General features: G+C 45.4%; 1 protein-coding gene across 8 annotated transcripts in view; it reads right to left on the bottom strand.

Annotated features, from left to right (window-relative positions):
- Nucleotides 1–25,489, bottom strand: part of LOC140394014 (inactive rhomboid protein 1-like) — a 561,145-nt gene that overhangs the window by 250,324 nt on the left and 285,332 nt on the right. Inside the window, exon 1 of one of the 8 annotated variants that reach the window (XM_072480775.1) lies at nt 7,021–7,135. The exons of 6 other annotated variants lie outside the window; for them this stretch is intronic. In XM_072480775.1, coding sequence (XP_072336876.1) covers nt 7,021–7,047 — 27 coding nt within the window. In that variant the 5' untranslated portion in view covers nt 7,048–7,135. Of the gene's footprint in view, nt 1–7,020; nt 7,136–25,489 lie in introns of those variants that run through there. One more of the 8 variants, XM_072480783.1, reaches the window with a different exon arrangement.

Raw genomic sequence — 25,489 nt, 5'->3', positions numbered from 1 at the left:
ATATTGGCCAGGACATGAGGGGAACTTCCCTGAGGGGGGCATAGTCTAAACATTAGGGCCACACCGTTCAGGAGAGATATTAGGAACGACTTCTTCATGCAAAGTGTGGAACTCTCTCCAAAAAACAGCAGTTGAAGCTAGAACAATTGTTAGTTTTAAATCTGAGATGGATAGTGTTATAACCTGCCTACTTACCATTGGCTGGGGACTAATGACAATCCCACAATCCTGTGGGAGCATGAGCTTCCCCAATGAGGGGGGCGGCGAAACCATTCGTAAACTCCTAGTATAAATAAAGTTGGCCAGTTTAGGAACCAGCAGGAAGGTGTGCAGCAAGGGAAGTTGCTGCTGCTGTTATATATATATATGTTATTGTAAATAAATGTTCTTCCATTGTATCCTTAAAACTCCTGCTGAATTCTTCGTGGCCCTCACAAAAGATAGATTTTTATTAGCAAAGGCTTTAAGGAATATGGACCAAAGGTGGGTATTTGGAGTTAGGCCACAGATCAGCCATGATCTCATTGAATGGCAGGAGGGGCTGAATGGCCTACTCCTGTTCGTATGATCGTCTTAAAAATAGTACCATGAGATTCTTTACGTCCACTCGACAGGGTCTGTTTAACAGAAAATCGACTCCCTCTCAGTACTCCACTGGGTTTACAACCTGGAGTTGTGTGCTTGGAGTGGAACTGATACCCACAACTTTCTGAATCAGAGATGAGAGTGCTGCCACGGAGCCACAGCTGATAATAGGGAACAGCTGGATGGCCTTTCACTCACTGTGGATCATTCTAAACTCTGGCAGCGATAGAAAATTGGCAAGTTGATAGAAAGTTAGGTGGGGCCCATAATGGGCGTGCCAATGGCATGTTGCCAGTTCTGTGCTTCCTCTAAAGTTGAAAATTAACCCTAGTGCCTTGGTGAACAGACTGAACATAGAACACAACCGAAACCAGTTTGAAACGGGTTGCGGAAACCCAGTGGAGTACTGAGAAGTTCTCATCTTTCTGTTAAACTGAGACCCTGTCGAGTGGACATAAACTTTCCAACATGACTAAAAATTCCAAGAATTACATAGAATAGCATGAGACTTACAGCCCAGAACAGAGCCTTCAACTGCTGCAGTTATACACCAGATGAACGTTCTCCCACCCAACTTCATTCACCATTGTCAATATATATATATCTAATATATTATATATATATATATATATATATATATATATATAAATAAATAAATAAAAGAGAAAAGGCTTCCTAATATTTGACTGGCTGTTTTGGACAATTTTGTGGCTGGAGATAATTACTGTCCTGACTCTATCCTTTCCATTACAGAAATTCTCCCATTCCATTATCTTAACTTCAGTGGATCCCCCCAGAGGCACAACATCAAAAGCAAAAATCAGCTGTTTAAACCATTTTGCTACAATTGCCATGATCCTCTGCCAAAGTTATAACAGGAGATTGAAAGAGTGCCACAGAAATTCTCCTTCTAAGTATTCTACAACTCAACTGATGGCTAAACTGCACTTCTCGAAAATGTATTTTTCTTACTGGGACACAATTCTGAGTACTCGGAACAAAATCTGTTTGTATGTGTGAACACCCTTTAGTGCCCTCCTGTGGTGTGCTATTTACTTCTGCTGTTTACTCGATGAACAGGGTTCTTTTCCAAGTGAGTTTCTATTTTGAAAACCGCAGCAACCTTTTTTCTCCCTCCAGAAGTTTAGTTTCATTTTTCTTTTAAGTTTTATGAAACATTCATGGGATCCGAGCATCGCTGGCAAGGTCAGAATTTTTGTGCCCATCCCCAATTGCCCTCGAGAAGGTCAAGACACCTCCTTGAACGATGCAGTGAAAGTACTCTGTCAATGTTGTTAGGTAGAAAGGTCCAGGTTTTCACGAAGCAACGATTATGAAGCAGCGATATGCTCCCAGGTCAGAATGATGGGTGACTTGGAGGGGAACTGGAGGCGGTGCCGCTCCCATGTGGCTGTTGCCCTTGTCCTTCTAGGTAATAGAATCATAAATTTGTGGAATGGTATCAAAGATGCATGAAAGCAATGCACCAAAGCATCACATGACTGGTGTACACTGCCACCACAATACACTGGTGAAGGAGGGAGTGAATGTTTAAGGCAACTGAGTTTTAATAGAAATAATCACAATTTATTTCCAAATATTTCAGCTCTTTCTGCATTGAACCATACAGAATTTTGCAGTGGAGTCACGGATAATACACTGGCTCATGAGTTAGAGCTCCACTCCTTGGAAACAGAAAGATTGTATTTGGCTAATACACTGCAATTTCCCACCCACATATCCCAAGAGAAATGATGGTACATCAGCCAAATACCACAGTGTTTATAAAAATGTTGTCACCACAGCCTCCAGAGAGCACAGTATCGAAAAATAAGAACATTCAGCCGTGGGAAGACCAGAGATGTCTTAAGGGAAACCATCAGCACAACCTCCGTTAACCCTTTAAGGATTCCAGGTGCATTTCTGCGCCAGACTGGAAACAGAGGATGAACCAAATGCCTTACAGTTCAGTTATGATCTCACCCACCCAGTCTTGGAATTTAACTTGCACACCGGGTGGTCCAAGACAATAAAAACGAGGCCAGTTGGTCCCCTCAACTAACTTTAAAGATAATAATCTTAAACTCAGAGAATCGCAGAATTGTTAGTGCAGGAGACCATTCGGCCCATCGTGGATGCTCCAGCTCTCCGAATGAAGAATTTAAACCAGAGGCTGGTTTAGCACAGGGCTAAATCGCTGGCTTTGAAAGCAGACCAAGGAAGGCCAGCAGCACGGTTCAATTCCCGTACCAGCCTCCCTGAACAGGCGCCGGAATGTGGCGACTAGGAGCTTTTCTTCACAGTAACTTCATTTGAAGCCTACTTGTGACAATAAGCGATTTTCATTTCATTCACTCAGTGTCATTCACCCACCTTCCCCCTGTAACCCATTCTTCCTTTTCAGATAGCAGTCTAATTCTCTTTGCAATGTTTCAATTGAGCTTCCCTCCACCACACTCTCAGACAGAGAATTCCACATCTTAACCACTCGCTGCAGGAAAAAAGATTTTCCTCAAGTTTCTTTTGCCAATTACTTTGAATTTGTGTCCTCTCGCCCTTGATCCTTTCATGAGTGGGTACAGTTTATTCCTGTCTATTCTGTCCAGACCTCTCATGATTTTAAATACCTCTATCAAATCTCCTCTCAGCCTTCTTTTCCCCAAGGAAAACAGTCCAAATTATCATACAAACAAATAGACGAATTAAGAGTAGTAGGCCACTCAGCCCCTTAAGCCAGCTCTGCTAAACAAAGATGTGCAGGTTAACTAGGGTTACGGGGATAGGGCGGGGGAGGGTGGGCCTAGGTAGGATGTTCTTTCGGAGGGTCGGTGCAGGCTCGATGGGCCGAATGGCCTCCTTCTGCACTGTTGGGATTCTATGGTTCTATTCTAAGATCATGAGTGATCGGATTACATAGTTACATAGAAGATAGGAGGAGGAGGCCTTTTGGCCCTTCGAGTCTGCTCCGTCATTTATCACAGTCATGGCTGATCATCCAACTCAATAGCTGAATCCTGCCTTCTCCCCATAACCTTTGATCCCATTCGCCCCAAGTGCTATATCCAGCCGCCTCTTGATTGTAACCTCAACTCCATATTCATGCCTACCCCCGATAAACTGTAACCCCCTTTCTGATCAATCTCGGTCTTGAAAATATTCGGATTCTGCTTCCACCACCTTTTGAGGAGGCGAGTTCCAAAGACTCAACCCTGTCAGAGGAAAAAAATTCTCACCTGTCCTAAGTGGGTGACCCCTCATTTTTCAACAGTGGCCCCTATTACTAAATTTTCCCATAGGAGGAAACATCCTTTCCACATCATCATAACCAAAGCTCCTCATCCCTGCAACCATTATCATGCATCTTTTCAGCACTCTCTCCGATGTCTTCACATCCTTCCTGAAATGTGGTGTCCAGAACTGGACGCAATACTCCAGCTGCAACCGAACTAGTGCCTTATACAAGTTCAACATGACCTCCCTCTTGTAGTCTACGCCCCAATGAATAAAACTCAGGATACTATAAGCTTTATTATCTCAAATGTTCTGCCACCTTCAATGACTTATTCACATATACACCCACATCCCTCCCCCTCTAGAACTGTACCCTATATTTTATATCGTCTCTTTGTGTTCTTCTTACCAAAGAACAGTACAGCACAAGAACCTCCAAGCATGTGCTGATCATGATTCCTGTCGAAACTAAAACCTTCTGCACTTCCGGGGTGCACATCCCTCTATTCCCATCCTATTCATGTATTCGTCAAGATGTCTCTTAAATGCCGCTATCGTTACTGCTTCCACCACCTCCCCCGGCAGCACGTTCTAGACACTCACCACCCTTTGTTTAAAAAGCTTGCCTCTGGCAGCACGGTGGCACAGTGGTTAGCACTGCTGCCTCACAACACCGAAGTCCCAGGTTCGATCCCGGCTATGGGCACTGTCCGTGTGGTGTTTGCACATTCGCCCCATATTTGCGTGGGTTTCGCCCCACAACCCAAAGATGTGCAGGATAGGTGGAGTGGCTACGCTAAATTACCCCTTAATTGGAAAAAATTAATTGGGTACTGTAAAAAATTTTTTTTTTTTTTTTATTAAAAAGCTTGCCTCGCACATCTCCTCTAAACTTTCCCACTTTTCCATTTTTCTCATCTCACATTTCTCTGCATTAAATTTCACCTTCCCGCTCTATGCTCATTCCATCAACTCATTTCTGTCTAAAGTATTGCACTAACTCTCTCACAGTTCACAATGCCTCTACGTTTCCTCTCACCCACAAACTTGAAATTCTGCCCTGTACACCAAGTGGTGGAAAGAGAGGGAAAAGAGCTGTGCCCTTTCACCAGGTTTCGCCCCCCACTCCCCCCCTCCCCGACATTGCATCCCGATCCCCCGCTACCAACACTTAGGGGCCAGTGCCATTACTGAACTCCCAGTCTTGTCTGCCAGTCAGGTGATGGGTTCACCCAGGTTCAAACGGGTCACCAGGATAAATTATGCAAATTAAGCCAATCCAGTTCCCTAGACTCTCCGAAGCGTGTTGCTTGCTTTGAGACTCATGTGTCCCATGCCCACTTCTCCAAGTCAAAGCCAGGGTCACGGAATCTCATACCCGGCTTCATATAATGACAACAGCCTCCTCCCGGAACATCCCCTTTATTTCATGGACAACACGCATTCCTTCTGCCTTTAATAAACAATGACATTTTTAAATGTCTTAAACAGTTTTAAACAACAGATCATATTTTTAAGAGGATCTCATTCTAATCGGTATTATTTGTGTGGTGCTGTTTTACTCCATTCAGTAGAGAATGGATCAGCCTCTTGAATTGGTATTTTGATTCTCATGTGCTCAGCAATCCATGTAAATCTAATTCCTGGACTGATGCAATGAAATCACAATTAATAAACATTATTCCCAAATGAAGAAAATAGTAAATGGGAAGATAGCGAATCCCATAAATGCCTTTAATTGCTCCAGCCAGCATTGCATGATAATACTCAGAAAATACTAGTTTCAACTGTTCAAACAGAAACACAGCAGCTCCTCAGAGGATGGAGGAAGGCTTACTGAGATAAGGGCCCGAAGCACAATAAACTGTCCTCCCCAGAACAAGTGCTGTAGGCTGCAAGGAAATGCAATGTCATTGAGCTGATGGCTTTGGTGTGACGGTTAACAGGTTGAGATTTTTTGCAATATTTTGCGCAGGATTCTTTCACTTCCCTAAAAGATTTCTGACCTAAACCTTTTTAGTCTGAAGCATACGAATGCCAAAAACATTTCAGCAATTAGTGTGCTGCATGAAAACCAACACATCAAGTAAATGACTTCGTGTAAACTGCACTTTCATTTCTCTGTATGAGAAAATGATACAGGCTTTTTATTTGACACTCTTATTTGATAACTCTCTGGAGTTTTAAACGGTCTCTTTTCATTGAAGTTAAAGTGGAATAGTTTGAAGAGGGGCTATCCCCCTAGACTTCTGACTAAATCTTAATTCCTACAAACCCATGAAACCTGTTTGTTACAGAGACTCAAATCAAAACTTATTGAAAGTATTTTTTTTAAATAAATTTAGAGTACCCAATTTTTTTTTTTTCCCCAATTAAGGGGCAATTAGTGTGGCCAATCCACCTACCATGCACATCATTGGGTTGACACCCACACAGACATGGGGAGAATGTGCAAACTCCACACGGACAGTGACTCAGGGCCGGGATTCGAACCTGTGTCCTCAGCGCCGCAGTCCCAGTGCTATCCACTGCGCCACATGCCGCCCCAACTTATTGAAGGTATGATGTAAATTTTAACATCTCGACACGAAAGAGGCAGTTAGGCTTGCTGTGTGCAGACCATATACAGTCCACATCCAGATGCAGCAAGGCCTAGACAATATCCAGGCTTGGCAAGTTACATTCACACCACACAAGTGCTGGGCAATGACCATCTCCAACAAGAGAGAATCTAACCATCTACCTTTTCCATTCACTGGCATTACTATTGTTCAATCCCCCACATTTAACCTGCTGGAGGGGTTACCATTAACCCGAAACTGAACCAGACTAGCCATACAAATACAGTGGCTACAATGGCAAGTCAGAGACTGGGCATCCTGCAGCAAGTAACTCACCACTGGACTCCCCAAAGCCTGTCCACCGTCTACAAGGCACAAGTCAGGAGTGTGATGGAATAGTCTCCACTTGACTGCAGCATTGAAGAAGCTCAACACCTTCCAGGACAAAGCAGCACATTTGATTTATATCCAATCCACCAACTTAAATGCTCACTCCCCCCACAGTATCAAGCAATGTGCAACATCTACAAGATGCATTGCAGCAATTCACTGAGGCTCCTTCAGCAGAACCTTCCAAACCCACCTCAAAGGCAATGACACATGGGAATACAACCACCTTCAAATTTCTCTCCAAGCCACTCACCATCCTGATCTGGAATTCTGTCATCATTTGTTCATTGTCGGCTCTGGGTAAAATCCGGGAACGCCCTCGCTAACAGCATTGTACCTACACCACTTGGACTGAAATGTTCAAGAAGGCAGCTCACCACCATCTTCACAAGGATGATTAGGATGGGCACTAAATGCTGGCCTCGCCAGCGATGCCCACCCCCCAAAAAAGTATTTAAAATACTCTCAGACTCAGTCAGACAGAGCCTTGGGGAAGACGACTCACAACAGGTGTTGCTATTTGGGGAAGACAACAGGTGTTGCTATGCAGACGAAAATGACAGAGTGCTGGTGAGGGTGGATTCCCTGTTCAAAGATATGAGGCTTGTGGACAGTAAAAGGCCAAGGGCTCACCAAGGAGTGCCTTGCAGGCGGAAGTCCATGCGAGTATGTTGAGATTGGGTGAAGGGGACTTGGTTTAACAGGGCACAGGAAGATTCACTCTTGTGGGGCCAGGAGAAGATACCCTGTTGAATCTGGAGCCTTTAAGACTAGCTTCTGCGGGTAGTGTGCTGTTATAAATGCTGTGGGTTTTATGTTGTGCTAAGTTAAGAGGAAATATCACATCTGTCATTTAGTTTATTAGTTGCCAAGTAAGTAATTTTGATGCAATGTTGCTTTTAGTTTGTTAAAGTAAAAGTTTTAAAATGTGAAACTTTAATGTGCGATCCTTTGCCCTCAGTCAGTTAAAAGTTGCGTGAATTTTACAATCACAATCTTTATTGTTGTCACAGTAGGCTTACATTAACACCACAATGAAGTTACTGTGAAAATTCCCGAGTCGCCACACTCTGGCGCCTGTTTGGGTACACTGAGGGAGAATTCAGAATGTCCAAATTACTTAACATGTCTTTCAGGACTTGTGGGAGGAAACTGGAGCACCCGGAGGAAACCCACGCAGACACGGGGAGGACGGAATTTCAAAAACGTATAAAAGATCCAGACCCGTTAGGCTGGATTTTCGGCCGTGCCCGCTGCAAGATTGCCAATGGAAGGGAACCATGGGTCTGTTGAACTCAGGCGGGAATTTCCAGTCGCCAGGTGGGCGCATTTTCCAGCATTTTCTGCTATTCTTTCAAATTTTCACAATTACCATATTGCTGTTTTACTTAGATATCTGTATTTGTTTCTCCAAGTCAGAATCCCATCCACTAGGAAGAAACAAACTCTCAAACCTGCTGGAAGCATTCAGTGGGGTTCTTAACGGTAGCTGTTGGGAGAGGCATATCTGGATATTGGCACTTTGTGCCCAACAATTTACAATTCAAATTCTGGAAAAAAAATCCGGCTTGTTTACACCATCCTTCATTCACAAAGTATCGTGCACCACTGAAAAATATGATTACGTCAACAAAAACTAAACCATGCCAACATTGCAAACAGGAAAAATAAGCAAAACCCCATCTGCCATGTGGTTTATTAAAACTAAATATAACTTTTTCCCAGTGCAGGAATAACCTTGACTCACATTTTGCAAACTTCCCTTGAAACTAAAAGAACACATTCAAGCATAATTTCATAGTCTACTGCAATCTTAGACTGCGTTCTGATACAAGGTTTTGTTGACCATTTTGTCTGCAAATTCAATAGACAGAACTAACGTGGAATTACCTACAATTTCTATTAATACTGAATTTAGCAAGGATTACAGAGACAATTCTCTTCCCCATGCAAAAAAACTACCAACAATGTATCTTCTGTGATCTCTGCTATCAATTAGTTTTTCCTGTCTCTGCCATCAATTAATATTGCTCGTTATAATTTGCTTTCAGATATCTTTTAAATCCGCTTATTTATATCTTGTGATTGTTAAAGCCTTACAGGGGCAAGCACAGACTTGGACAGATAAACAGACAGAGATGGGTTCAATCAATCGTTGACAAACTGAGTGGCTGGCAAACTAAACTGTTTTTCAAAATTCTTCGACCTAATAATCAGGATGGCCAAAACTGGTTGGCTATGTTCCCCGGAGATTTTATCACATGACCGTCAAACTCCACTGTCCCCTTCCCCCACACTCCCTTCACTGGTTACCCAACATATCCATGCTCACACTGCACCGCCTACCCACACCATGGAAACAAATACACGCTTTGTTACCCAATTTGATGATTCTTGACTCCAAGTTGAACAGCCCATCTTTCCATCACTAACATTTTTATAACTAATAAACCAGTGCTCAAAGAAACTGGAGGAAATGTTTAAACAGTCGCTTGGTAGTCAAGAACTTGAATATTGCAGAAAAGAGAGACATGTTACTGAAGCTTTTCATCCAAAACTCATCAGGACAAACACAAGAATACCAATTTCCAAACAAATCACCACCATTTATACTGCAGGAGAAACGGGAGCCGATTGGTTGGCTGTGTTGCCATGGAGAAATCAACAGGGAACTACTATACACTTCCCAAGCTGTTATGATGTTTTTTCCCCCACTTAATAATGGGCCTTAAATTGGCAAACCCACACTTCCAAAACAAGCAAAAGCTTGATTAAAATCGGGGTCTAACACAGGTCGTATGAGTCCAACTCTATTTTGAAGAATGTGCAGTCTACATTCTCTGGACGCAATTCACCTAACTTTGTCCTGAAAGGAACTGCTGGGAGACACTCTCGCTCACTCAATGACTCCACATCCTGCTCTCGCTCTAACCTCAAATTTTGACCTCTAGCTCTATTCCGCAGATTCTCCTGCTCAACTCCCGCCTCCCTCCACCAGAGAGCTGTCCATCAAGTCTTGTTCAAATGGGGTACGAACCTGAACAAGTGACTGATCCTCTCAACAGTCCATCCACCGCCTGTTCAATAGGCACTTGTACGAATATCAGTCCCAGTCTCTTCACTGCAGAACTGATAATTATTTTTTGGTTTGGATATCAGGAAATTACTTTTCTATACTTTCTTCCAAATTGCTCACTACTCTGTACAACAGCACTTATGGAGGACCTGCACCGGCAGACGACAGCAATTAAAGGAGACATTTCACCACCACTATTATAACCCTCAAGGAGGTCACGGTAGCAGGAAAATTAGATTCCAGGTGACATCCGCTGAATAGGAGTGCCCCCAGTAATGAGGGGGCAGTCTCCCAGGCCATTGGAGGCCCCTGAGTGGTCAGGGATGCCCCCGTGCCCACCACCTGAAAAGCTGGAACTGCCAAGGTGCCTGGGTGACACTGCCAAGCTTGCTTGGGCACTGCCCAGGTGCCAGTGCAAGGGTTTCTGGCTGGCACTGCCAAGGGTCAGGGCCCGAGGGCGACCTTGCCCATGAAAGAAGGGTGGACAGGGGTATGTCAGACAGGTAAGCAAGGTCCTCTGGAGGGCGGAGAAGGGGGTTACTGTAAGGTGGGGCCTGAAGAGGGGGGCCCCATGGATCCCTTAGTGGGGTGTCCACATTTGGGGGGGAAGTGGGGTAGTGCCCATGTGTGTTGGGGGTGACGTTTCCCATGGGTGGGGGAGGCTCACAAGCTCACTTGGAGATCGGGGCACCCTTTCAAAATGGCAGCCTGATCTTGCAGTTCAGCTCCACATTGTTAAAAAAAAAACAAGTGTGGCTAAACCGGTGAAAAACTCCCCAGGCCCCTAAAAGTGTCATTGTATAGCAATGGGAACCCGTCTGCAGAGCCGGCAGGAACCTCCCTGAAAAGTCCGCCACAAATGAACTTGGAAATTTTTCCATTGAATCGCGCCCATAATCCTGGTTTTCTACCTGCCTGGTCAATGTGTGCTGCTTTTGTGGATTCTGCAACCATCCTCGAGGACAATCTGGGCTAAGCAATAATACGAACCTCGCCAGTGTTGATGACAATCATTAATGAATTTTTTTTTTTTTATTAATATTTTTGGCCTTACTGTAGGAAATACTTCAGTGACTTTTTTTCTTTATTCTTTCATAGGACGTGGGTGTGGCATTTGTTGTCCATCACTAATGCCTCACTCAGCCATTTCAGAGGGCTGTCAACCATGTCGCTGAGAGTTTGGAGCCACATGTAGGCCAGACCAGGTAAGGACAGCAAATTTCCTGCCCTGAAGGACATCAGTGAACCAGATGGGTTTTACAACAATCACTGATAGTTTCATGAATCATAGAATTTACAGTGCAGAAGGAGGCTATTCAGCCCATCGAGTCTGCACCGGCCCTTGCAAAGAGCACCCTACTCAAGCCCACGTATCTGCCCTATCCCCGTAACCCAGTAACCCCCACTTCACCTTTTTGGACATGAAGGGCAATTTAGCATGGTCAATCCACCTAACACACACATCTTTGGTTTGTGGGAGGAAACGGAAGCACCCGGAGAAATCCCACGCAGACATGGGGAGAACGTGCAGACTCTGCACAGACAGTGACCCAAGCCGGGAATCGAACCTGAGATTTGGAGCTGTGAAGCAACTGTGCTAACCACTATGCCACCATGCTGCCCGGATAACAGGCAGAGGGGAGTAGTAAGAAACGGGAAACACAGAGGGGAGTGTGGAGTCTGCACATCCACCCCGTGTGAGCGTGGGTTTCCTCCGGGTGCTCCGGTTTCCTCCCACAGTCCAAAGATGTGCAGGTTAGGTGGATTGGCCATGATAAATTGCCCTTAGCGTCCAAAATTGCCCTTAGTGTTGAGTGGGGTTACTGGGTTATGGGGATAGGGTGGAGGTGTTAACCTTGGGTAGAGTGCTCTTTCCAAGAGCTGGTGCAGACCCAATGGGCCGAATGGCCTCCTTCTGCACTGTAAATTCTATGATTCTATGATACGAGTAGTAGCTTCACCTCAAAATCACAAGATAACGGACTAATCATGCAATATTCCGCACTAATAAAAATTATGTCCTGGTAAAAGCTTTTTTGACGGCAGGTTTCCAAAAACAAATTTTCTATTTTGTAGCTCATATTAATTTTGTAAGCAACTAACAGTTTGGTTCTACAAACCTCAGCAGTTCCCTCATTTTGCTGCTAAATGGAAACAATGTCAAAGGAAAACATTTGGGAAAACATTCCCACACAGCATAATTAACCAGTGCACAAATGGTGTGCTTGAGAAGACTGGAAAACTTGGCCTCAGGCGTCATTAGACTGAAGAGGTAATTATTGGAGTTATGCTCTGTAGCCATCTGGGATGGCAATTTACAATAAGGAACAGGGAAGGTGACAAAGCATAACGGGAAAAATGGACAATGCATGGTTCAGGGAGGCTCAGAGCCTGAATGTATATTTGTGAGCGAGGACTCCAGACGATATCGAAACCCCCACCAGATGAGCATTTTGATGGCCCATCTCCGCCAGACAAAAGACTGATACTTGAGCGGCCGCTACAGTCCCAGACATTTCGGCGCCACTCCCTGTACTCGGGAAGCGTAAACAACAGGACACGCCCAGCCATCAAGGCACCCGCCCCTTTATTGGTTCGAATCGAACACAGTGATCAAGAATTACCCAATTAGTGGGGTCCAAACTGAAGGACCAGCCAAAAGAGCGTTAAAACCCCCAAGGCTAAAGAGAGAGTCCACCATGTGTTCGGCCTCTCTTGGACCTGGCGCTCCGGCAACATCTACCTCCAATTGCAGCACCACCAGAAGCAAGTTCAAGTTCAACACCCGCTACCAGACGGATGAGCCTAGCTGAACAGCAGTTACTTCTCCAGACCCGATAGATCCAGATCCGAGCAACGGCCACTGTTCCTCTGACCTAAGCCGGGTGCCTGAAGTTAAGTACAGGTTGTCATAGTTGATGTGTAGTTTAACTAGTAGTGTTTATGTTGCATGATTAATTGTGTGTGTAAATAAAGTACCCTTGATCTTGAACAAACTAACTGGTATTTGGCTCTTTGATCGATATCCGGTTGAACCTTGTGGTGGTATCGTTTGATACCTGGCGACTCTGAGCAATATAATATCGATATCCAAAGAAAGAAGGGCAACCTTATTGATTGCCTTATTTATAGTAGGTAAAAAAGGCAACAGCTCAGAGAGGAGAGGGGTAGGGTCCGTAGAGGTTGTGAGACATTGTGGCATCAGACCATCAAGTGGCTGGGAGCCAGGACACGGGGGTCACTACGGCCTGAATCTTGGGCCAGATGGCATTTGGGCTGCTGATTGTGCCAAATAACTTCTCCTTTGGGTTAGTTTTCGCTGGATTCCCTCGAGGAAAGCCAACATTCCAACAAAACCTGAAGTGGCATTAAGCCTCGATTTGCATATGCAAACGATCCAATGTCTGCTTCATTCGTGGGTATAGATTGCCTCTTTGTTTTACTTCACCCGACATGGTGGCAATGCCCGTCAATCAGCAGTGTCAGCAGATTTCTTGCCCGTCATTTTGTGGACTCAGGGGGCCATGTAGCACATGGAAAACAGACACTGCTTGACCCAACTTCACCCCATCGAATCATTTGGTACTTTATTCTCTACTCCAAACAGTTCTTCCGCTCCGTTATTTTTCCATTAACTTTTTGCCATAAATAACTAACAGAAGTCTTTTTTGAAGCCAAAGAGCTGTTGCCATGTGGCTTCCAGCTATAGAGAAGCTAAACAATTCTCTAGGGATTCTCTTACGGCCATTTCCTGTAGTTTTCCTCGAGTTCAACAGAAGAAAATGATTTATTGCTCCTTTTTCTAAAAAAAGCAAGCCGCTTTTCCATTCAAGTCAGAAACAAGGGATTTGTAGTCAGAGAGAGGGAATTTCATGAATGGTTCAATCAGAGAAGTTGCATTCTGCAACTCTTTTACGAAGACTTTTATGTAAATAGGAACTAACCTCATGTACACAAAAGATGGATCATACCCTTCATAAGTTTGATTATTTCAGAAAACCTTAAATAAGAACAGGAGAAACAGGAATAGATTCTTGGCTGAAAACATTGAAGGCAAATTATACGACAGTAATGACCCGAAATGCATTTAGTTTGACCTATTCATTAGTGGTTTAAACAATGCTGCAAAGGCAAGGTTTTGTAACGATGGTTAGCAACCTGCGGCCTGGGGGGCCACATGCAGCTCACGAGACATTTTGTTCACTGTCACCAAGTGTGGAGTTACCACATCCGCTAGTTTCCATCCACGTAACTTTTTTCCTACCTGTATGACTGAAGTGATTTGCACATAAAGCAAGGGCAAGCGATGTGAAGCGCATGCTGATTGCTCACAACATTGACTGTGAGAACCATGTGCATCCTCTGCGTCCGATCAAGTGTAAATATTTATTTTGTTTTTGCCATTTGATGGCACTTTTAGTAATATATGAATGATTAAGCATTTTCCATAACTTATGAAATATTCGATGTGTATTAAATCTATTCAATCTTATTCAAGGGTTATAGTTAGCAAACATACCAGATTTCAATCTTGCGGTCCACTGAGATTAAAGAGGGCCACGCATGCGGCCCAGTCACTAGTCTAGGTTGTCCATCACTGTTTTATAAAATTATTATGTTTGGGACTGGGTCTTTAATTTTAGGTAAAAAGGAATCTTGAAGGCAGTCATGACCTGTTCTGGATTATGCCCGACAACTGCTTAGCTGTTAAAAGTTGCCAGAGGGAGCCCAGGTGGTTTTACTAGAAACCTGGTACAAGATATTCACACCTGTAAAAAAAAAAGCCTCAAACATCAATGTTGGTAGTGGATAGACTGTTGGTCTCCAACTTTTAGGGAGGTGTTAGAAATGGCATATTTTTTAAATGGTTATGCTTTAAACAGTCTACTCAATTCCAAGATAGAATGAGATGCTGTGACACCAGGGACAAGGAGACTCCTGCACTCCCCAACCCTGGGCACAGTACTGACCCGGTGACACAGGAGGGTCCATGGGTCCAGAAGCACGGTGCTGTCCAAGAAGACCAGTTTGTCATGGAGATGGAGAGCAGGAACCTATCTGACCTGGTGAACAGGGCATCAGGAGCAGCACAACGCTATTTTGCACTCACCTCCAAAGTCTTTGACGGGCTAACTGTCTTGTTCACACCACTCATTAGCAAATCTGCCTTGATTTCCCATTGGCGTGATGCAAGATTGAAAGGCCTGACAGGATGCCAGCGGCCAACTGATGAGATGCAAATTAACGCAAATAACATTTGTGGCAACTGCCAGCGGGAAGAACGACCTGCCAACAAGAGGTTTGCAAAGGGTTTTATGTTGGCGATTTTCCGACTTTTTGCTCCCGCCAGATTCACCACTACCCACCACTGAACCCAGCGGGGACTGGTTAGGAGAATTCTTCCCTATGTCTACAGTTTCCCCTCCATCCAAAGTACATGTCACACCTTCAAAAAGCTCTAATAAATTGATTAAACACAATTTCACTTTCACAAAATCATGTTGACTCATGCTGATTAACTTGCTGTAAAACATGGCTCTTGAGGAACGTGTCTTATTCATACTTCTATAAATGTTTAAGTGACAATAGTTCAAATGCACCTTGAACAAAATGGATAACATTCAAAGTAATCCAAAGAAAACAAACATATCAAATGATTTGGTAGAGCTGATTTACAACATCTTGCATTTATATATAGAACCGTTACCTTGAATAACCTGTTGAACCATTCTTCTGACAGAAAATCTAAAATCGACTCCCAAGCCCAGGGAAGTGCTATTTAGAGGGGTGACCAAAACTTGGTAAAAGAGGTATATTTTAAAAAGGGTCTCAAAGGACGAGAGCAAAATATAGATGTGGAGGAAATTCAAGAAAGTGGGGCCTAAGTGGCAAAAGGCAAGGCAGCGAGTGGTGGGGATATAGAATATAAAACATAGAACATTACAGCGAAGTACAGGCCCTTCGGCCCTCGATGTTGCGCCGACCTGTGAAACCACTCTAAAGCCCATCTACACTATTCCCTTATCGTCCATATGTCTATCCAATGATCATTTGAATGCCCTTAATGTTGGCGAGTCCACTACTGTTGCAGGCAGGGCATTCCACGCCCTTACTACTCTCTGAGTAAAGAACCGACCTCTGACATCTGTCCTATATCTATCTCCCCTCAATTTAAAGCTATGTCCCCTCGTGCTAGACATCACCATCCAAGGAAAAAGGCTCTCACTGTCCACCCTATCTAATCCTCTGATCATCTTGTATGCCTCAATTAAGTCACCTCTTAACCTTCTTCTTCTCTAACAAAAACAGCCTCAAGACCCTCAGCGTTTCCTCATAAGATCTTCCCTCCATACCAGGCAACATTCTGGTAAATTTCCTCTGCACCCTTTCCAATGCTTCCTCGTCCTTCCTATAATGCGACGGCCAGAATTGCACGCAATACTCCAAATGCAGCCACACCAGAGTTTTGTACAGCTGCAACATGACCTCATGGCTCCGAAACTCAATCCCTCTACCAATAAAAGCTAACACACCGTATGCCTTCTTAACAGCCCTCTCAACCTGGGTGGCAACTTTCAGGGATCTATGTACATGGACACCGAGATCTCTCTGCTCATCCACACTACCAAGAATCTTATCATTAGCCCAGTACTCTGTCTTCCTGTTATTCCTTTTTCTGCATTAATCTCCATTTGCCACCTCTCAGCCCAGCTCTGCAGCTTATCTATGTCCCTCTGTAACCTGTAACATCCTTCCACCCTGTCCACAATTCCACCGACTTTAGTGTCATCTGCAAATTTACTCACCCATCCTTCTACGCCCTCCTCCAGGTCATTTATAAAAATGACAAACAGCAGTGGCGCCAAAACAGATCCTTGTGGTACATCACTAGTAACTGGACTCCAGTCTGAACATTTCCCATCAACCACCACCCTTTGTCTTCTTCCAGCTAGCCAATTTCTGATCCAAACTGCTAAATCACCCTAAATCCCATGCCTCTGTATTTTCTGCAATAGCCTACCGTGGGGAACCTTATCAAACGCTTTACTGAAATCCATATACACCACATCAACTGCTTTACCCTCGTCCACCTGTTTGTTCACCTTCTCAAAGAACTCAATAAGGTTCGTGAGGCACGACCTACCCTTCACAAAACAGTGTTGACTATCCCTAATCAAATTATTCCTTTCTAGGTGATTATAAATCCTATCTCTTATAATCCTTTCCAAGACTTTGCCCACAACAGAAGTAAGGCTCACTGGTCTATAGTTACCGGGGTTGTCTCTACTCCTCTTCTTGAACAAGGGGACAACATTTGCTATCCTCCAGTCTTCTGGCACTATTCCTGTAGACAAAGATGACTTATAGATCAAAGTCAAAGGCTCAGCAATCTCCTCCCTAGCTTCCCAGAGAATTCTAGGATAAATCCCATCCGGCCCAGGGGACCTATCTATTTTTACACTTTCCAGAATTGCTAACACCTCCTCCTTATGAACCTCAAGCCCTTCTAGTCTAGTAGCCTGTATCTCAGTATTCTCCTCGACAACATTGTCCTTTTCCTGTGTGAATGCTGATGAAAAATATTCATTTTAGCACCTCTCCTATCTCCTCGGACTATAGGTAGAAGGGATGCAAAAGAGCACAGAATTGTAATATTAGATACCTTGTACAATTTAGATTGTGCAATTTACCTTCAACTGATTATTATTTCTAGGAAGTGTACAACTAATAGAATCTGGATGTCTTTCGAGCTGGTTACAGCTGTGCCACTACTGATAGTGATGGACAGGATTTGATGGGACAAATTGATGGGACTAAAAAAGTATCAAATATGGAAATAATTGAGTATGAGAAAAAGTTAGCTAGAAATATATAAACAGGTCATGAGTTTCCACAAGTATTTAAATAGGAAAAGGGCAATTTTGGACACTAAGGGCAATTTAGCATGGCCAATCCACCTAACCTGCACATCTTTGGACTGTGGGAGGAAACCGGTGCACCCGGAGGAAACCCACGCACACACGGGGAGAACGTGCAGACTCCACACAGACAGTGACCCAGCCGGGAATCGAACCTGGGACCCTGGAGCTGTAAAGCATTTGTGCTAACCACTATGCTACCGTGCTGCCCTAAATCAAATTGGAGAATGTGGGCATCGATCCCACTACCTCTTACATGCAAAACAAGCGCTCTCCCATTTGAGCTAATTCCCCCAGACATTAGAAGGAGCGATAGTGGAGCAGGAGATAAAGGATGCGATTGGGAGGATGCAGTCGGGGAAGGTGGCAGGGCCGGATGGGTTTCCGGTGGAATATTATAAAAATTTCAAAGATAAGCTGGCACCCCTGATGGTGGGGATGTTTGAAGAGGCGATAGGGAAAGGGGGTGTTGCCACTAACTTTGGGGTGGGCATCGATTTCCCTTTTGCTAAAAAAAGATAAGGATCTGACGGAGTGTGGGTCCTATAGGCCCATATCACTTCTGAATGTGGATGCAAAAGTGTTGGCGATGGTACTGGCGGGTAGGCTGGAGGAGTGCCTCCCGAAGGTGATAGGTGAAGATCAGACGGGGTTTGTGAGAGTGAGGCAGCTCTTTTCAAACATTAGAAGGGTTTTGAACGTCGTTATGGTACCGGCAGAGGGGAAGGAAACAGAGGTGGTTGTGGCATTGGACACTGAGAAGGCATTCGACTGGGTAGAATGGGGGCACTTGATGGCAGTTCTGGAGCGGTTTGGGATTGGACCAAGATTTGTGAACTGGGTAAAGCTACTAGAAAAGGAGCCGAGGGCGAGTGTCCGCACAAACAACATCAGCTCGAGATACTTTTCTCTCCACCGTGGGACTAAGCAGGGATGTCCTATGTCCCCCCTGCTGTTTGCACTCGCGATTGAGCCGTTGGCCATCGCATTAAGGAGGCCGGGGGTATGGAAAGAAATAGTGCGGGAGGGAACAGAGCATAGGGTGTCCTTGTATGCCGATGACTTGCTGTTATACGTGTCAGAACAGAGTGTGTCGATAGGGGGAATATTGGAGCTGCTTCGAGTGTTTGGGTCTTTCACGGGATACAAACTAAATCTCGACAAGAGTGAGTATTTTGTGGTGTCACGGCTGGGGGTGGGGGCAGGGGTGGGGGGCTGCCATTCCGTAGGGCAGAGACTCACTTTAGCTACCTGGGGGTGCAGGTTGCCCGGGAGTGGGGGGGGGGGGGGGGGGGGGGCTCCGCAGGTCCAACATTTTTAGTTTGGTGGGGAGAGTGAAAGCTGATCTGGCAAGGTGGGATGGTCTCCCTCTGTCACTGGCGGGTCGGGTACAGGCGGTTAAAACGAACGTGTTGCCGCGATTTCTGTTTATTTTTCAATGCCTGCCGATTTTCCTGCCAAATGCTTTTTTCAGAGAGATTGAGGGAAGGATTACGTCGTTCATATGGGGAGGGAAGGTGGCCAGAGTTAGAAAGGTGCTACTACAGAGGGGAAGGCAGGCAGGGGGTTTGGGTCTTCCGAACCCGATGTATTACTACTGGGCGGCGAACATAAAACAGTACAGCACAGAACAGCCCTTCGGCCCTCGATGTTGTGCCAAGCATTAAATGTGGAGAAGGTGCTGAGCTGGGTCCGAGGGGTTGATTCCCAGTGGGTCAGAATGGAGGAGAGTTTGTGCAGGGGGTCGGGATTGAAAGCACTAGCAACAGCGCTGCTCCCGATAACCCCGGGGAAGTACTCAGGGAGTCCGGTAATAATAGCTTCATTGCGAATTTGGAGGCAGTTTCGCCAACACTTCGGGTTGGGGGCAGGGTCAAGGGAAATGCCGATTCGGGCTAACCACAGATTTCAGCCAGGGAGGTGGGATGGAAATTTTCGGAAATGGGAGGAGATGGGGATTAAGACACTGAAAGATTTGTTTCTTAGGGGTCGGTTTGCAGGATTGAAGGAGCTGGAAGCGAAGTATGGGCTGGAGCAGGGGGAAATGTTTAGATACGTGCAGGTTCGAGATTTTGCCAGAAAGGAGATACAGAACTTCCCGGAGGAGCCGGCCTCCACATTGCTGGAGGAGGTGCTCACGACAGCGGGACTGGAGAAGGGGGTAGTGTCAGCAGTTTACGGAACTATTTTGAAAGAGGAGAAGGCGCCACTGGAAGGGATCAAAGCATAGTGGGAGGAAGAGTTGGGAGAGGATATGGAGGAGGGTTTCTGGTGCTCCGCAGAGAGAATGCCTGCAGCCCGTGCGCCAAGTTGGGGCTGATACAGCTGAAGGTGGTATACAGAGCACACCTCACGAGGGTGAGGATGAGCCAATTCTTTGAAGGAGCAGAAGATATCATATCATAGAATTTACAGTGCAGAAGGAGGCCATTCGGCCCATCGAGTCTGCACTGGCTCTTGGAAAGAGCACCCTACCCAAGGTTATCACCTCCACCCTATCCTCATAACCCAGTAACCCCACCCAACACTAAGGGCACTTTTGGACACTAAGGGCAATTTATCATGGCCAATCTGCCTAACCTGCACATCTTTGGACTGTGGGAGGAAACCGGAGCACCCGGAGGAAACCCACGCATACACGGGGAGGATGTGCAGACTCCGCACAGACAGTGACCCAAGCCGGAATCGAACCTGGGAACCTGGAGCTGTGAAGCAATTGTGCTATCCACAATGCTACCGTGCTGCCCCTAAACCTATAACGAGGACAAATGCGTTTTCCACACCATCCAGCTAGCCATCCTCGGCTATGTCGTGGAAGACAGGGTCCTAGGTCCCGACCCCGACTGCATGCGCCCCCTTAAGGAACTCCCTCTCCCCCGCAGCCTCAAGGCCCTCAAACGGTGCTTGGGGCTTTTCTCTTATTACGCCCAGTGGGTCCCCAAGTATGCGGACAAAGCCCGCCCACTCATAAAGACCACAATTTTTCCCCTCTCAGCTGAGGCTCAATTGGCCTTCAACCGCATCAAGGCTGACATCATCAAGGCCGCTATGCACACGGTGGACGAAACCATCCCTTTCCAGGTAGAGAGCGATGCATCAGACATCGCCCTGGCTGCTACCCTCTCCAGGTAGAGAGCGATGCATCAGACATTGCCCTGGCTGCTACCCTCAATCAGGCAGGCAGACCAGTAGCGTTCTTCTCCCGAACCCTCACCGCCTCAGAGGTTCGACACTCTGCAGTCGAAAAGGAGGCACAAGCCATTGTGGAGGCTGTGCGGCACTGGAGACACTACCTCGCCGGTAGGAGGTTTACCCTCGTCACCGACCAACGGTCAGTCGCCTATATGTTCGATAACACGCAACGGGGCAAAATAAAAAACGATAAAATTTTGAGGTGGAGGATCGAACTCTCCAACCTACACGTACGATATAAAGCCAAATAAAGGCTTTCCCATGGGCATCAGTGAGGCCCCATTACAGGCATTTGACATGAATCTATAGTATTCCCATTACATTTTACAGATGATAAATTGATTTGGATGGGGACAGCCCCTACCTCACTATCAGAGTTGACTATTTTAACAGACAAATAATCTCCTGCTCTGTTTTGTGGATTTCCACAGCAAAGTATGACAGGAACTGAAGTCCTAAAGTAAAACAAGAGAAGTTAATACTCCATGGTGCTGTCAGGATATACAGCTGTACCTGCATACAGTTCAAATAAATTATACGCTCCTGTTTGGAAGTAATTTCAAGCCCATTTTGTGTAACTATTTGGGCACCTGCTTTAATATACGTAGCAAACATACGGTTTTGAAAGTCAACCCAAGGAAGAAAGAATAGATTTAGTGCTCACTGTCGTCAAATGGGTTAAGGTATTAGAATAGATTCTCTCTAGTGGACACCAAACATCTGTACCTTACACATTTTTATAGTTTATAGCTCCAGCCATAGGGGAACAAATACACATTTCTTTTAAACAAATTAAGCAATACACATGCATTCAGCTCACCATGTTAAGCAGTACAAAGGAGAAGCTGAAAACAGACTTTGGCCCAGTTCATTACTTGGAGCTGCGCAAAAAGCAGGAGGAGGAATTTTCCAGTGGGAATTCCAGATGTGAAGCTTTTCCACATGCTCTGCCGAATTTACTGGTAAGGCATCTTTTAAAGTTTTGCCGCCACACAGATCGAGAGGCTGGCTGCCTGTTGGGTGGGAAAGCAGCCAGGAGGCAGATGTCAGTTAAGAATATCATCACTGAGGGGGGGGGGGAGGGTTCAGAGTTAGACATTGCGGGGGAGTGGTAAAATTCCTCCTCAGTTTGAATTATTGTAAAAACTATGTTTTGCAAAGAGCATTTGAAAAATAATGAACAAATAACTTTTGACCCACAAATATCCCCATGATGTGCCGTTCTCAGCCCTACATGAAGGCAACACATTCATGCGAACATCATTTCATACCATCCTGGTTACATACCATCCTGATGTGGACACATATTGCTACTCCATCATTGTCCCTGGGTACGAATCTGAAACTCACTGCCTACCGGCACTGTGGAAGTCCAGTGCTTCAAGGCATCGACTCACTAGCAACCTTCTCAAGGGCAATTAGGAGTGGGCAACAACTAGCCTTGTCAGTGATGCCCATAACATGAGAATGGATAGAAAATCCTCAGCACAATAGATAACTTTCTTCTGAAAATATGGCAAAACCAATGGCCATTAAATACTAGGTGCAGCTGTACAATGTACTAACCTCATTTACTTCATTAATGCAGCCTTTGTGCTCTTACTGTCAGAGGCAACACCCATGTAAGCAACCTGTGCCAACACTTTTAGTAGCAACTAAATTCTCCTTTTGAGGATATCTCCTTAGTGCCTCCAAACTATGCATCCTGTCAGCAGTAAAGATAAGCATCAGCAAAAGCCCACAGCCAGATTGGTAAAAAGTTATGAATGTGACCTTAACTTTGCTCCTGCTTTCACAAAAGCTATAGCTATTCATGCCCAGTTCACCGGCAACTCTGGAGCAATTGCACACTGTAGCCATCTGGGATGGCCATGTCCCGATTACAAAATGGACATCCGCAAAGAATGCAGGGAAAATTGGACAATGCTAAGAAACAAGCAGGTGCAAACTCGGTCTGTTGATTGAACCTTAAACTCTCAGACAGGACAGAAACTACCCAACAATCTACATACTAATGAGCCATCTCCGGGGACAAAAGGGATACATTTAGATACACAGTTTAAGGCAGACTCCCCGGCGCCAGAAGAAGCTAAGACAAAGCAGACTGACAGTCACGAGGACACGCCCAGCGATCAGGGAACCACCCCTCTATTAGAGGAAAATCGATACAGATGATTGGGAAAGACCCAATTAGTTGAGGCCAAGTTCAAGGCCCGCTCAAAAGCGCGCAAAGCCCTTTTGAGTATAAAAGGTATCCCCCAAGGGAGAACGCTCTCCTTTGGCTTTGGCTCTCACCGAAGAGACAGACCAGCCGAGCAGCTGCATCAGACCAAGTAAGTCCCAAGTCAACGCACGCTACGAGATAGACGCTCCTAATTGTTACCCTGTAAACAGCTCAACCCAGCAGCCTCAGAACTGAGCAACGGCCATTGTTCCTCTGACTGGGTGGGCACCCGAAGCTAAGTATAGGCTTTAGTAATAGAGGTTTGTAGAGGTTATGCATGAGTAGATTTGACTGTGTGTAAATAAATGAGCATTGCTTTTGAACTTTAACTGGTGTATCAAGTCATTGATCAGTGTTTGGTTCTGAACCTTGTGGCGGTGTCGAAAGATACCTGACGACTCTTGAGCAAACGTGATTAAATAGAGCCAAATTAAGAGCCAACCAAAAGTTAGCAACAACACATACACATCTTGCTCAAGAAGCAGAAGTTCCCCATTGTCAAATTTATCCTGTAGCACAAATGGCAGCAAGGGAACCAGGTTATATTAATTGTTCCTGAAGAATGTAATGGAAACCAGCAAAAGGTAGCACAAACCATTTCACAAGTATGGCATCAAATTCAACAAGAATGAATTGTAAAGGGAGTATAGGAATAGGAGGCAGCCATTTGTCCCTCAAGTCTCTTCCGCAGGGCCACCTTCCTAGGGCAGCATGCTGGCACAATGGGTAGCACTGCTGCCACACGGTGCCAAAGACAAAGTTTCAATTCCAGCTTTTGGTGACTGTTTCTGTGGAGTTTGCACTTTCTGCCCATGTCTGTGTGGGTTTCCTTCGAGTGCTCCAGTTTCCTCCCACAGTCCCAAGATATGGCTAGGTGGATTGGCCATGCTAAAATGGCCCCTTCATGAACAAGATGTGTAGCTTAGGTGGGGTTACAGGGCACTGTTGCTTCACATCACCAGGGACTGGGTTTGATTCCCAGCTTGGGTCACAGTCTATGTGGAGTCTGCACGTTCTTCCAGTGTCGATGTGGGTTTCTTCTGGGTGCTCCGGTTTCCTCCCACGTCTCAAAAGACGTGCGTTAGGTGATTTGGACATTCTTAATTCTCCTTCCGTGTACCCGAATAGGTGCCGTAGTGTGGCGACCAGGGGATTTTCACAGTAACTTCATTGCAGTGTTAATGTAAGCTACTTGTGACACTAATAACAAAGAACAAAGAAAAGTACAGCACAAGAACAGGCCCTTCGGCCCTCCAAGACTGCGCCGACCATGCTGCTCGTCTAAATTAAAATTTTCTACACTTCCAGGGTCCATATCCCTCTAGTCCCATCCTATTCATGTATTTGTCAAGATTCCCCATAAACGTCACTATCGTCCCTGCTTCCACCACCTCCTCCGGCAGCGAGTTCCAGGCACCCACTACCCTCTGTGTAAAAAACTTGCCTCGTACATCTACTCTAAACCTTGCCCCTCGCACCTTAAACTATGCCCCCTAGTAATTGACCCCTCTAGCCTGGGAAAATGTCTCAGACTATCCACTCTGTCTATGCCCTTCATAATTTTGTAGGCCTCTATCCGGTTGCCCCTCAACTTTCTTCGTTCCAGTGAGAACAAACCAAGTTTATTCAACTGCTCCTCATAGCTAATGCCCTCCATACCAGGCAACATCCTGGTAAATCTCTTCTGCACCCTCTCTAACGCCTCCACATCCTTCTGGTAGTGTGGCGACCAAAATTGAACACTAAACGCCAAGTGTGGCCTAACTAAGGTTCTATACAGCTGCAACATGACTTGCCAATTCTTATACTCAATGCCCCGGCCAATGAAGGCAAGCATGCCGTATGCCTTCTTGACTACCTTCTCCACCTATGTTGCCACTTTCAGTGACCTGTGGACCTGTACACCTAGGTCTCTCTGACTGTCAATACTCGAGGGTTCTACCATTCACTTTATATTCCCTACCTGTATTAGACCCTCCAAAATGCATCACCTCACATTTGTCCGAATTAAACCCCATCTGCCATCTCGCCGCCCAAGACTCCAAACAATCTAAATCCTGCTGTATCCTCTGACAGTCCTCATCACTATCTGCAATTCCATCACCTTTGTGTCGGCCGCAAACCTACTAATCAGACCAGTTACATTTTCCTCCAAATCATTTATATATACTACGAACAACAAAGGTCCCGGCACTGATCCCTGCGGAACACCACTAGTCAGAGCCCTCCAATCAGAAAAGCACCCTTCCATTGCTACTCTCTGCCTTCTATGACCTAGCCAGTTCTGTATCCATCTTGCCACCTCACCTCT

This window comes from Scyliorhinus torazame, chromosome 17, assembly GCF_047496885.1.
Source record: "Scyliorhinus torazame isolate Kashiwa2021f chromosome 17, sScyTor2.1, whole genome shotgun sequence".
Lineage (NCBI taxonomy): Eukaryota > Metazoa > Chordata > Chondrichthyes > Carcharhiniformes > Scyliorhinidae > Scyliorhinus > Scyliorhinus torazame.
Note: the sequence above shows the minus strand (reverse complement) of the source record. Positions and strands in the feature narration are given on the sequence as shown.